The 13,704-nt window shown below is 41.1% G+C and overlaps 1 protein-coding gene across 2 annotated transcripts in view; it reads left to right on the top strand.

Annotated features, from left to right (window-relative positions):
• AKAP13 (A-kinase anchoring protein 13) overlaps positions 1-13,704 on the top strand; it is a 324,337-nt gene that overhangs the window by 143,164 nt on the left and 167,469 nt on the right. For both annotated transcript variants that reach the window (XM_055326518.1, XM_055326519.1), the window contains exon 5: positions 666-849. In XM_055326518.1, coding sequence (XP_055182493.1) covers positions 666-849 — 184 coding nt within the window. The remainder of the gene's footprint in view (positions 1-665; positions 850-13,704) is intronic.

Raw genomic sequence — 13,704 nt, 5'->3', positions numbered from 1 at the left:
CTGTACCAACGGGAAACTTCCCTTTAAGTGAAATAAGCCCAAGAACATGTTTTTCTTTCTGAACTTACTAGTATATTATCTTAAAATTAGTCTTTCTTAATGTGCCTGGAGATGCATTTCTTTCTTTCATTAAACAAAACTAAAAAGCTGGCAGTGCCGGCAATTTGATTTGCCCTTAATGTGGGGGAATAAAAAGACCTGTGTGTACTCAACGAGCAGAACCTGTTCTTAGTGTTTAGTCAGCTCCTGCCTGGGTGTTATTTTTTCCTTAATTATACCTTTTACCATACACCCATCTAAGCCCCAACAGCTATTCCCCTTGGGTCCCCACGTGGTGAGGCTGTATTTCTCTCTCTCTCTCTCCTTTAAGGAAAAGAACACGCGTGAATTCCCCTTTATAAATCTGCCTACATAAATGGATTGCACAAATGTAGTAAATCAGAATATAGAAATGGTTTGGTTCTCTCTGGAGGCTTTGCTTCTACTGTGTTCCAGCTTTGTATTCTCCTTATGGGAGAGCTGGTTGTACCCCGCCACTGTCACACTGTGCTGTGGTTTAACTTCAGGATCTTACGTACTTGGCGGCAGTGGTGCTCATTTGTTTTTCTGTTTGTGTGCTTGTTTTTCTCATGTTCTTCTCACTGGGCTTTCTCTTCCATGTACAGATGGCAGCCCCCGGGAAACACTGATGCATTTCGCTGTGCGGCTGGGGCTGCTGAGGTTGACGTGGTTCCTGTTGCAGAAGCCAGGTGGCCGCGGGGCTCTCAGCATCCACAACCAGGAAGGAGCAACACCTGTGAGCTTGGCCTTGGAGCGGGGTTATCACAAGCTGCACCAGCTTCTAACCCAGTAAGTGCTCCTTCTCCCCAGTCCTTCCCCCTCATCACTAGCCCCACCCCCTGATTCATGGCGGCACCGCCCACTTGGCATCTTAGTGCCAGTTTGCCACAAATTAAAACCTCAGCTCTGTGGCTTGCCTTCTGCTGGAGGCTTGTAAGCTTGCTCCTGCTAACCACTTACTTCATTGTCTGAGAGACACAAACGTAAGTCCTGGTACCAGCTTCTCTCCCTGCCTCACTGCTTCTTGCCTCTTCCATTTTACTGAAAACTCAAAATAGGTATTGTCTGTGGGAGTAGCATTCCATTACCATGTATGTAGTTTATCCTGGTTTGGTACAAGAAAAAAGTTTTTCTCTGCCATACATTTTCCTATTACGTCTTCAAGACTTGAGTTAATTAGAAACAAATATTTTAATGTAATAATTATGTGCAGAAAATATGCCAAACCACTTAGTTTTGGTCTGAATGTAATTTCTATGAATAAAATCAAGAGCTGTGGTCTCTTCATATGAGTAGCAGCAGAAAGCAACCGAGTTGCCCTGGAAACAGGGCAGTAGGAAATCCTGAGTGTCTGTGTGTTCAGTTGTTAGCATTCTGACTCTTTAGATAGAGTCCTTTGAAGAAAAGTTGTTAGTCAAAACATCTGGAGTCCTTTTTTTCTTGTATAGAGAAAGAAATGCATTACAACGCCGACCCTTTTCACTGGAATATTTATAAAAGGCAGAAACTTCAGTTTCTCTAGTTTAATACATAGTTTTTACTGTTTTATGTTCACCACATCTTTTTGGCTATATAATCTGAACAAGAATAAACCCCCTGGGATTCATGTTCTTTAGTAATCGAGGGACACTTGTAAGTTAAGTGGATATTGCCAAAGTCTCCAATCTTTTGCTCATGTTCAACTTAATTTAGTTGCTATATATATATATATATATATATATATATATATATATATTTATTTATTTATCAATCATTTGTAGGTGTGTGTGGGGAAAGAATGGGGGGGGGGTTCTGTAAGGGCCAAGAAGAGATTTCAGAATGTAATGCTACATGCTGTTACATAAACAGGTCCTTTGTTGTGTCCAGTCACCTACTCAGTTTATAACTTTTCTAGTCAAGCCAGACAGAAGGTTCTTTTCAGACACTTTCTAATGGGTGCTACAGATACGATGACAGTAGGAGGGGTGCTCTTCATCTCAAATGAGCTCTGGATACTTGAGCTCTCCTATGACAGTATTCCAGGGAGTGATCTATTCCATTCCTTCTACTTCCCATCTGGCCAGTGATTAGATTCCTTCTGCTGTTTGCCTCAGGGCATTAGGACAAGAAGCCTTGTTCCAGAAGTTGAAACAATTAACTCTATAAGTAACCCTGGGGAGACTGGAAAGCAGTTGCTCTAAAAGTGATCTTATAGCTCAGAGTTTTTGCTGGGAAGCAGAGTTGGTTAAGGATTGCCATCCAAATGGGGAAATAAAGTGATTACAACAGCTTTATTATATGCTCGGTGAGGATGTCACAAGACTTATTGCAACGTGGCTTTAAGGAAACAAGAATGTTCTTAGAGAAGATTTTTTTGGCTTGCTTCATAGTACAAGCTCTGTTCCATGTGCAAAAGCCACTTTACCTCCTTTTGTGAAGGGAAAGAAAGCCAACTTGAGAAATCTTCAAGTAGAGGACCACAGTAGGAGATTAAAAATTAGCAAATAAAAGATGGTAAGGAGGTGATTTTACGGTTGCCCAGTCTTACTGTGATGTTAGTAGACTTTGCTAGAATTTCCACCATCGAGTCAGGAAAGATCATCATTAATGGATGAGGAGGAGCTGAGATCCAGAGAGTCAGTGATTGGATCAGAGTGACAAGGAGGCCCACCCAGCACCAAAAGCCAGGTCACCTGAAAAGCTGTCCAGAGCTCCTTCCACTCCGAGGATTCTGAACAAGGGGCCCAAGAATAGACTTCAGGGGGTCTTTGGCCTTTAAAATTATAGGCAAAAGTGTATGCATATGTGTTTCTGATCAAGAAGTTTGTCTTGTGAGACTCACAGGGTGGTTTGTGAAAAGCTATGAATTGTTTCACTGTATGACACCATCTAATACTTCACTAAAATCTTTAGATTGGGGTGTTCTTACTTCTCCCCCTTTTTAAATTAAGTTTTTCCATATAGGTCCATTTCATTTTATTCTATCTTCAGTTAATATGAAATTAAGGTAGGGATACATACATTTCTGTACTTACAAAATAACTACTGGCATGGCAGTCTTAACTGAAAATTCAAGTTTATTTAAATCCTTTTAAATGTCTCCCAAAATGGGGATCCCTGGGTGGCTCAGTGGTTTAGCGCCTGCCTTTGGCCCGGGACGTGATCCTGGAGACCCGGGATCGAGTCCCTCATTGGGCTCCCTGTATGGAGCCTGCTTCTCCCTCTGCCTCTCTCTCTATGTCTATGTCTATCATGAATAAATAAAAAATCTTTAAAAAAAATGTCTCTCAAAATAAATCGGTTGTTTCCCTTCCTTGCTGCTTACCCTGGTGTTGTTTTGTTTGGTTTTTGGTTTTTTTTTGGAGATGGGGGAGGAAGACGGCCATTCAGGGTCCAAGTTCTGTTTGTGTTTATGTGTCTGAGGCTTGTTCTGATAATCTGTTGTGATAAATGGAGTCACTTCTGTGTGAAAATCGATTCTGCTGTGCTTTGAAGTAGAAAGATTTTTTAAATAAGACCCATATCTTTAGAGAACTCTTGAATTGATACTGAATCCAGAGAGACAGCAATAATTCTTCAGGATGTTTTTCTGACAGCCTCCCTTTTCTGTAATCCATTATTATTGACTTTCACTGAGTTCAGTGATGGAATGGAGAGATTTTGTTGACTCCTTGCTCTTTTATTTTAGCTTATAGTTTGATTTTGCATTTTGAACATGGTTGTATTTGTGACCTGAGAATTCACCTTAAACAAAATGTTACCAATCTTGCCTGAGGAGAAATGTTATCCAGAACACTTAGGCCTACCCTTGCTTTTAGGTAGATGCACAGTTGTCTCCCCCACTTTGAAGAGAAGTTAGTTGAACATCCCCCTGCCCTGAGGTCTCCTAGTTAGTGATGGGTAAAAGAGGGAGAGAACCCAAGTCTTGAGGCTCTTCATTTAGCTAAGGCTGGGAGGTGACATTAGATGGGTGTTGCACACAGTCATCCAGAAAGAGAATGTGAGAGCCAGGTGCTATCAGACATCTCTCACACAACACATAAGCAGTCTGGGAACCTGGATCACTCATTTGAGGGAGGGGAAGAGCTGAGACCAAGAGGCAGTTCCAGGTAGTGTCTAAGTGGGCAGACTTTGGAGTCAAACCAAAGTTTGCATTTTGGCTCTCCATCTGTAGCTTTGTTACTTTGGATGCATTAAATAACTTTCCTCTCTAAGCCTCAGTTTCTATATCTGCTTAAAAACAAATAAGGATAAGAATACTTACCTCCTGGAATTATAACCAAGGGGCTGGCATATGCACTGTGAAGAAACAGGGGTTATTTGTCACACAGATGATAGTTACTGTTTGGAGCAGATAACAAGGGCAATAGATACCCTAGCTTGAGGAGAAGACGGTATGGTATAGTGGAGCCGCTTAGGCACAGAGAGCTTAGTTAAAATCTAAGCTTCCCCACTTAGTAGCCTGTGTGACTTGAAAAAAAAAGTGGGTAGTCACCTACCCATTCTGAGTTTCTCATCCCTTGGATAATACCCAGTTGGCCTATGTCACCAGCTTGTTAGAATCGAGTGATATTTGTGCAGATGCTCTGTTAGACTGTAAGGTACTCTGTGTAATAGTTACTCCTGTAGTCACATAATCAGTAAAATGATACTTCACTGATTAATGAAACTCAAATTCCAATTGATTGGTCTACCTAGAGTATCTTTTTTGTTATTTTTGTCATAGCTTTCTGTGAATTGAAGTTGGTTGAGAGATGGGCAGATTTTGTGTTGTCAGGCAAGTAGTCATGAACCCAGGGTCAGCCTCTGTGAAGCTGTGTTCTTGGGTGATCCTCTCACCCTCTTGAACCCCAGCCCAGTTTGTAACATTGGAAAAACAAGAGGGCCATCTCCAGGGTAGTTGCTTTGAGAAATAAATGAAGGAAAGCACCTAGGGCACTAACATGGTGACCAGTATAAATGGTATCCATTATTGCCCTTTTCTTGATTCCCCATTACTTCTAGAGCCATATAGATTTTTCATACATTAAAGAAATTTTGCCAGAACCTTAAAAGTATTTCTGGGAAGTATATGGTTGTTGCTGCTTGATAAGAGTTTGAAATCATTCTCTAGTATAATAGATCACACTTGTGAAAAATTAGTTTGGTTTTCTGTTCCATGCTGTGATGTGATGCCTCTGGGTGATAGAACAGAGAGCTCCAGATGGGCAAGGGATCATTTGCATCACTGCCACCCTTACGTGAAGAATATTCCTGTAGAGAATGTCAGCTCTCGAGTGTTGATGTAAAAGTGTTGAAATATTTCATTGGCCCAGAGAGCAAGTTTCAAAGTGTTCATCTTCGTGTCATTTTCTGTATCTGTTCAGTAAATCTCTTTGTTTCATGAGGGTCTGCAGTGCACTAGAAATCATGGTGGCTGCGTTACAGCTAATACTTCGCTTCCACCTTAGGACAGCATTTCTGAAATTGGCCTTATTTGTGTTGTACAGATGAAATATGAAGGCTCAGAGAGCTAAGGTAACTAGCCCAAGGCTTTCTAGAAAGTATTAGCGCTCCTGTCACACACACGTCTGTGGAATTCTGCAGCCCATTATCTTCCCTCTACAAAAGCTTGACAGGAGGAAGAAGCACCTGGGATACAGGGTGATTAACACTCAATTAGGGAAGGGTTAACAGCTTTCTATTTGATCCTGACCTCTCCTTTCCATTTATATTACCCATCATATTTTTTTTAAGATTTTTATTTATTTATTCATGAGAAACACAGAGAGGCAGAGACACTGGGAGAGGGAGAAGCAGGCTTCCCTGCAGGGAGCCTGATGTGGGACTTGATTCGAGGACCCCAGGATCACACCCTGAACCAAAGGCAGATGCTTATCCGCAGAGCCACCCAGTCGCCCCTGCCCATCATATGATTTTAAAAGTAGTGTTGTTTACATGCGAGCTTCCCTTTTACATTGGTTCTCAAGACACCCTAATGAGTGGATAGGTCAGGTGTTATTACCCGCATTTTATAATTGAGGAAATTGAGGTAAAGTGAAGTAACAGAACCAGGCCCAAGCTCAAAGTCCAAGGATCTGTCCAGGTACAGATGACACGTGTGCTTATGCAGAGCACAGACCCAGCCTGGCGGATAGTGAGGCACTAGATCATGGTTTATTGCAGTGCAATACTGGCCTCTCTCAAAGAGTTTGGGCCTACAGATTCTACTCTCAAGACCTCCTTTTGACATTTTACACTTAAAACCTGAGTTCAGGGTCAGAGGGTAGAGTAACTACTTATGTATACTTATTGCACAATGGAGCAGAGTGCTGTTGAGCAAGATGTTCTGTTAATATAGCGATGGCTTTTCCAGGGTTCTCTTTAAGGACTTGACAAGTGGGTCCTCAGTAGCCCATCTGGCACAAAACAAGTTCGGAGCCTTTGCTTTTGCTTACAAGGGGAAAGAATGAAGCATATGTACAAACTTCCTTTTTTTTTTTTTTTAAATTTTATTTATTCACGAGAGACATAGAGGCATAGGGAGAAGCAGGCTCCCTGCAGGGGGCCCAATGTGGGACTCGATCCCAGGATCCTGGGATCACAACCTGAGCCAAAGGCAGATGCTCAACCACTGAGCCACCCAGGCACCCCACTTACTTTTAAACTAGTAGCCAGAGGGGAGGATTTTTTTTCTTTTTAAACTTTGTTTCTGTGGCTCAAATCTCCCTGTCTGTCCATCCTTATGTTTGTCCATCCTCCTTTCTCACTGTGTGATCTGGGGCTCTGTTCCGGTAGAGATATGGCAGTAGGACTAAGTGTAAACTGGGAAGGGCTCCCTGCTACTTTGGTGCTTCTTGTTTAGAACCTTCCAGCAGATACTCTGAGGTGTATTTCCTCAGGTTGCTATAAAGTCACACAGCTTAACCAACCTCTGGTAGCAAACCCTCTGTGGCAGCAGCACATGATCTTTTTTTTTTTTTAAGACTTTATTTATTCATGAGAAACACAGAGCGCTCGCGAGAGAGGCAGAGACACAGGCAGAGGGAGAAGCAGGCTCTATGCAGGGAGCCCGATGTGGGACTCGATCCCGGGTCTCTAGGATCACAACCTCTGGGTTGAAGGCAGTGCTAAACTGCTGAGCCACCTGGGCTGCCCAGCAGCATGTGATCCTGCAAACATTTCTGACTTTACCATGGACGCAGGTGGAAGAACACATGAGCCAAAGTACGGTACTTGTTGGGTGAATTCTCTGCTCTCTAGAAAACATAAACCTTCTGTAACCATTATATGTTATTTTATTTGGTCAGTTTTGGAGTTTCCTTGAGGACACACCTACAGAAGGAATAACTTGGAAATTTTACTTGCGTGCATTAACAGAAATAAAATGATTCTTAAGGAAAAAACTAAGTGTGTTGAATAAACTTTTTGGCCAAAATCAGTATTTGGCCAAAACTGAGTATCTGTGCTGAGGAACAAAGTTATGTGATATAAGAGTGTGATACACTGTAAAATAACTTACTCTGTACATTTCTAAAATTAAAGTCTGTTAGAAGTTTGAGCTTGTTGGAAGAACAATGATTATCTTAGCCTTTGCAGCTTCTAGATAGCTCCTGCTTCATTAAATACTCCCTTTCTACCAGTGAATATTTCAGAGCTGCTGAAATTGGTTAGTGTTGTAGAACAATCATTTTAAGTTTTGTTCAAATGTTTAGTGTCCCTGTGTGCTTAAAATAGAGTTGCACTGTAGTATTCTTAAGTTGTCATCACAAGTTTTGGCCACTTTTCCTTCAAGTTTTATAAAATTTGACAGTGGCATTTGGAGTGTTATCCTCTTGCCTTTACTTCTTTTCTAATAAGAAATAAGAGCATCCAGCTATTCGGCCTTTACCATGGTAGAGCCTCATGTGGGCATGTCCTGATTGAGTATTGCCTAGGAGCCTCAGTTTTCTCATCTGTACGATGGGAATTGATGGCATGTACCTTCTAGGTCTCTTAGTATAGAACAGGAACATGCTGGTGAAGTTCATAGAAACTCGGTGCATCCCTCTGCTTGGAGAACTAGGAAGGAGGATGTGTTGGAAGTAGGATGACCACTTAGCTCTATGTAGATAGGACTTGTCTACAATACCATCTAGTTTCTAACATGTTTTTTCCTGGTCACCCTTTACCTACAATGTAACACCTCCTTGAGATAGCCAGGAAGAAGAGCCACATTTTCTTCTTGGATTTTTGGGAGAAAATAGTGCTAGGGTGACATGGGTGTGGTTTTACTCATCTGACAGTTAACCCACAAGCAAGCGTTCTGTGCCCTTTTTAAAAATACATAACTTGAAAACTTCCCTCTTTTTTGTTCCTTAGAATTACACCAGCCCTGGAGTATCCCCTATAGTCGCAATTTAGTGAGCACTAGGGAGCTCCAGACACTATGCTGACTCTTTACCTTCATCTTTATTTGCTCTCACAGCAAACCCAGTGTTCCCACCTCACAAAGAAGGAAATTGAGCCAAAGGGAACTTTCAGTAACTGATCTATACAGATGGTATGGCCAGAGGGAAGAATTGAAGCGAGTCTGACTTTCCAGCGTGTTCTGACCATTACCTTAGAGAAGGTTATTTTTAGTTATTTAACAGCATAGAATTGATAACAAATTGCTGATACACAGTAGTTGCTCAAATTCTGTGCCCTCCTTCTTTCTGCATTATTCCCGTACTGGTAAAGGGCAGGGTGTCAATACTGTGTCAAAAGAAGAAATACGAGAGAGGAACCGAGTATCATGTGAACGGATGCATAACTAGACTAGCAGCGAGTTCCTTCCAAGCACCCAAGACAGTAACCTCCTATCCATTTTAAGGTGCACCAGTGACCCTCTCTCCCCTCCTGGTTTCTGGCATTTCACCTTTTCCGCTCCATTTTAGTGTACTTCTGGTTGATTTTTTGGGGGGAGATTTTATTTATTAGAGAGAACGCATGCACACACCTGAGCAAGGAGAGGGGCATAGGGAGAAGCAGGTTCTGCTTAGCAGGGAGCCTGATGCAGAACTCGATCCAGGATCCTAAGATCATGACCTGAGCCAAAGAATCTGGCCACCAGGTGCCTCAGTTGTGGTTGATTTTGTAGGACTCCCTGAGGCACTGTTACAGTGAGGTGGCTTCATGGAAGATATTGCAGTAGCCCTCAAACAAGGAACTAGACACTGCAGTTCCTGTCAGAAGGAGGCTTAGCGAACACACCTCTGGGAGGGCTGCTGTTCTCTGCTCCTAAAGCTGCATATGGAGCCAGGACCCAGATAAGATGGGCCTGCGATATTCATGGTGCTTGAACAGCCATCAGTGAGTATCCACTTCCAGACCTGTGCATCATTGGTCTTTAGTGTTGGTTCTCTGGCATCTGATCTGGCTTTTGCTGATCTCAAGACGTATCTTTGAACTTCCCCCTTCTGAATGACTAGTGTTGTTAGTACCAGGAAAACGTTTTTTTTTTCTTTTTTCCTGCGCTTGATTTGTCAGGATTTTACATGTATGTTAGCATCTACCCCAACCTTTTGCTTGAGTTGCATTATGACAGACAAGGTTAAGAGGCATAGGCTGACTGGTTGTTTATCGGTTCACAGTAGCAGGAGTGCTGAAATTAGTTGAAATGCACTCTATGCTTGTTGAATTTTGTTGTTCCACATAAATCTTGAGTTTTGGAGCCAGGGTGAATACACTGTTTGGATGCTATTATCCTATCTCTGAGGAATGGCTTCTTGAGTAATGGCTTCTTAATGTGGTTTTCTACAGTGGAAAACTTGCTGTGGATCCCATAAAATTCGTAACAGAAAATCTCCTATACCTGACTAGCCTCTTTTTCTTTTTAAGTTTTTTTTTTTTTTTTAATTTAATCATTTGAGACAGCAAGCAAGAGCACAAGTGGGGGTGGGGTCGGGAGGAGGGGCAGAGGGAGAGGGAGAAGCAGACTCCTCACTGAGCAGGGAGCCTGATGTGGAGCTTGATCCCAGGACCCTGAGATCATGACTTGAGCAGAAGGCAGATGCCCAACCGCCTGAGCCACCCAGATGGTTCCTACCTGATTAGCTTCTGATAAATATTATTTAGACTTACAGTGGTATGATTTGAATGTGGTCATCGTTTGACATCGTTAGAGAGTCAGTATTATGGTGGACAGCAGAAGGAGGCACGAAAGTTTTGGGATTAGGTCTGCATAAAATTCTGGCCTTTTCACTTACTGGCTGTGTACTTGAACAAATTATTCCCATAAACCTGTTATTTCCTCACATGAAAAATGGAAATACACTGATCCCTGCTTCAAAGTCATTGGAGGATTAAAAGTCACTATATTCATCTGGTACTAAATTAATAATCTTGTTTTATTCTTCTGTATTTTCATCTTTGCTTTCCTGTTCCTCACATTTTCTCACCCAACTCAGAGTAAAATCCTAGTTGGTATCATGGTCTGCAGAGCCCCATGAGATCTGAGCCCTGTCTGACTCTGACACCTCATTTCCTGATGTTTCCCCCTTCCCGTTACTTTCTCTAGGCAGGATCTTTGAGCTTTGCTCTGCCCCTTTTCCCATTCTGTCCTGTCCCAGTAACTCCGTATGCTGGCTTTGTCATAGGATTCACATCAGTGGTCCCCTCTCCTCAGAGATTTTCCTACCACTGTCTGAAGAACCCACTGTCCCCACCCACAGGAATTTTCTGCCATAAGTACCTGGTTTTATTTTCTTAAAAGACTTATCTCAAGTTATAACTATACCCCTGTCTAACAGACGCTTCGTGATAGTAGGAATTTGGCTTATTTATTCATCAGCTTATTCCTAGTATCCAGGAACATGGTAGATACTGCATGAATATTTGTTGAAGGCTTGAATGAATAAATGTCTATTCTAGGTCATTCATTTTTCTGGCAATGCATTTTTGAGATATCTTGAAATGAGTACTTAAGTTATAATATAGAGAAGACAAATTTCCAGGTGGGATGCATTTTTAATGTAGTGTCATTCCATCTGTAGTATTATCTTTTTGATGAGCATTTGGAGACATTTTATCAATAATGGAAAAATATCTGTGTGGACATTTGTAAACAAGTATTCGTATAGAACCTAATACATTTTCATGTACTGAAAAGTAGTATCTTTTAGTCTATGCCTATGCTTTTTTTTTTTTTTTTTTTTTTAATTCATGAGAGACACAGAGAGAGAGAGAGGCAGAGACACAGGCAGAGAGAGAAGTAGGCTCCATGCAGGGAGCCTGATGAGGACTCGATTCTAGGACTCCAGGATCATGACCTGAGCCAAAGGCAGATGCTTAACCGCTGAGCCACCCGGGCGTCCCCATGCCTATGCTTTTAGAAAATATGTACTAATACGAAAATGATCTTGTTGGTTAAGATAAGAGTGTTAGCTGTAGAATACCTCTCATACCTTTTTTAATGTCTAAAAGAAACATTTTGCTCTTAGCTCTTCTTCTTTGAGCTCATTAATCCACATAAGTTATACTGAATTGCTAGAGGATAGATTTCTTGGAATAGATTTTAAAACTTTAGCCCTCATTCAGCATTTAGCTGTATGAAACCTTGGTTAATTTATGCTTTGGTTCTTCATCTATATGCAGAACCTTGGTTATATGAGAACCTTCATCTATATGCAGAACCTTCATCTATATGAGAAACCTTGGTTAATTTATGCTTTGGTTCTTCATCTATATGCAGAATATTGGCCCTTTTAATTTGGAAGATTAAAAATGATATTTATGGTGAAAGTGCTCTGAAAAACTGAATACAGCCTTTCAGTGTATTATTTTTACTATGAACTGTGATTAGTTCCTAGTATTTCACATTTGGTTCAGGGAAATCATGTCAGTGAATTAATTAAAGCAACTCTTGGTGACATGGCTGTTAAAGTAGATATGTGGATGCTTTAGATTTTATAAAACCAGTTGGGATTGAACTTTTGAAATACTTTTGAATGGCATTGAGTTAGTTTCCAGCTTTGCCCAGGCTCTGTGAAGTATACCTCAGGCAAAAAAGATACTTTGTCAAGTACATATGTAGCTGGTTCCCCATTCCTATCTGTGCCATGACTTTTTTTTTTAAGATTATTTATTTATTTATTTATTTATTTATTTATTTATTTATTTATTTATTCAGAGAGAGAGAGAGAGAGAGAGAGAGGGGCAGAGACACAGGCAGAGAGGGAAGCAGGCTCCATGCAGGGAGCCTGACGTGGGACTCGATCCTGGATCTCCAGGATCACATCCCAGGCTGCAGGCGGCGCTAAACCCCTGCGCCACCGGGGCTGCCCTGACTTTTCTTTCTCCTGCTTGCCTGTCTTGCCAGGGTCTGTAGTTGTTAGGAATGTGAAACACATTTCCTGATAATCTGGAGGGGTCTCTGTTGTAACCCACGGCTGCTCAGAATAAGGCAGGTCTGGCTCAGCACTGAGCTGCCCGTTCTTTGTCACTGATCTGTGATGAGATAAATGTGAAGTGGAGAGAATGTGTTTAGAAACTTTTATGGTAAGTTGACAGAGTCATTTTATATCCATTGAATCTGATCAGAACTTTGGGCTTTAATTTTGTATCTTGTGTATTTTACTTTCCTAGTAATTCATTTTTAGAATTTTTGCTTCTGTAATGAATTGGAAGTTAAAAAAAAAACAGTCCATCAGTAGTTTGAGAAGCTGTGCTCAAACCCACATAATTAGTGATTGTACAGTGGTATGCACAGGGAGAGCAAATTGACGTTCTGTGTTTCTCTACAAGGAGTATGTTCTCTAACATCTAGGAGATCCCCCAAAAAATCCCATCTGGTCTTTGAAGGAGACATTGTCTATTTTGACATGTATTATTTGTCTAACTGCTTCTAAGTAAGATGAATCCTTTTCAACAATGACTTATGAAAAATGCTGAATTGGGGCAGTGGATTATATAAAAATACATAAGGTCATTTAGAAGTTTACTGGACTTGTTAAGTATTGGTGGTTCTTTTCTTAAATTTTAATGACAGTAGCCTTATATGAAGTCCAGTGAACATCATGTCTGAGGATTCCTGCCCAGACTAATGAGCAAGAATGCTTTTTCTTTTTCCTGAACTGGAAAAAGCTAGTTTACAGTGATGACTTTGTTATGATTAAAGTTACCAGTTTTTGTAGAACAAATCACTTATCTATAGAGTTGTGGCAGCTTCACCTTTGGGATCTTGTTAATCAACAGGTTTTAATGGTCACCAGTACATTAGAGTTACAGATTCATATTTAAGTCTTATTTTCCTGTTATTTTGAGTTTGAAATGCTCTTTAGAAATAAGATTGGAAGAAATGGATGTGCAGTCCTTGCCCTCTATCGTCTTTTGCTTATTTAAATTTGTAAACATGTAGAGTTACTGTTTGATTTTTGTTTGTTTGCTTCATGAGAAAGCTAAAGAAATGTAACATTTTATTTATTTTTAAAAAGATTTTATTTTTATTTATTCATGAGACACGGAGAGAGAGGGGGGGAGAGAGAGAGAGAGAAGCAGACTCGATGAAGGGAGCCTGATGTGGGTCTCGATCCTGGGCCTCCAGGATCAGGCCCTGGGCTGAAGGCGGTGCTAAACCACTGAGTCACCCGGGCTGCCAGAAATGTAACATTTTAAAGATGTGTTCTCTCTCTTCTAGTGGTTGGATATTGGACTTTTCTTGTTTTC

The sequence above is a fragment of the Nyctereutes procyonoides genome, unplaced genomic scaffold (assembly GCF_905146905.1).
Source record: "Nyctereutes procyonoides isolate TBG_1078 unplaced genomic scaffold, NYPRO_anot_genome, whole genome shotgun sequence".
Classification (NCBI taxonomy): Eukaryota; Metazoa; Chordata; class Mammalia; order Carnivora; family Canidae; genus Nyctereutes; species Nyctereutes procyonoides.
The sequence above is the reverse complement of the archived record's forward strand: the minus strand, read 5'-3'. Positions and strand labels throughout refer to the sequence as shown.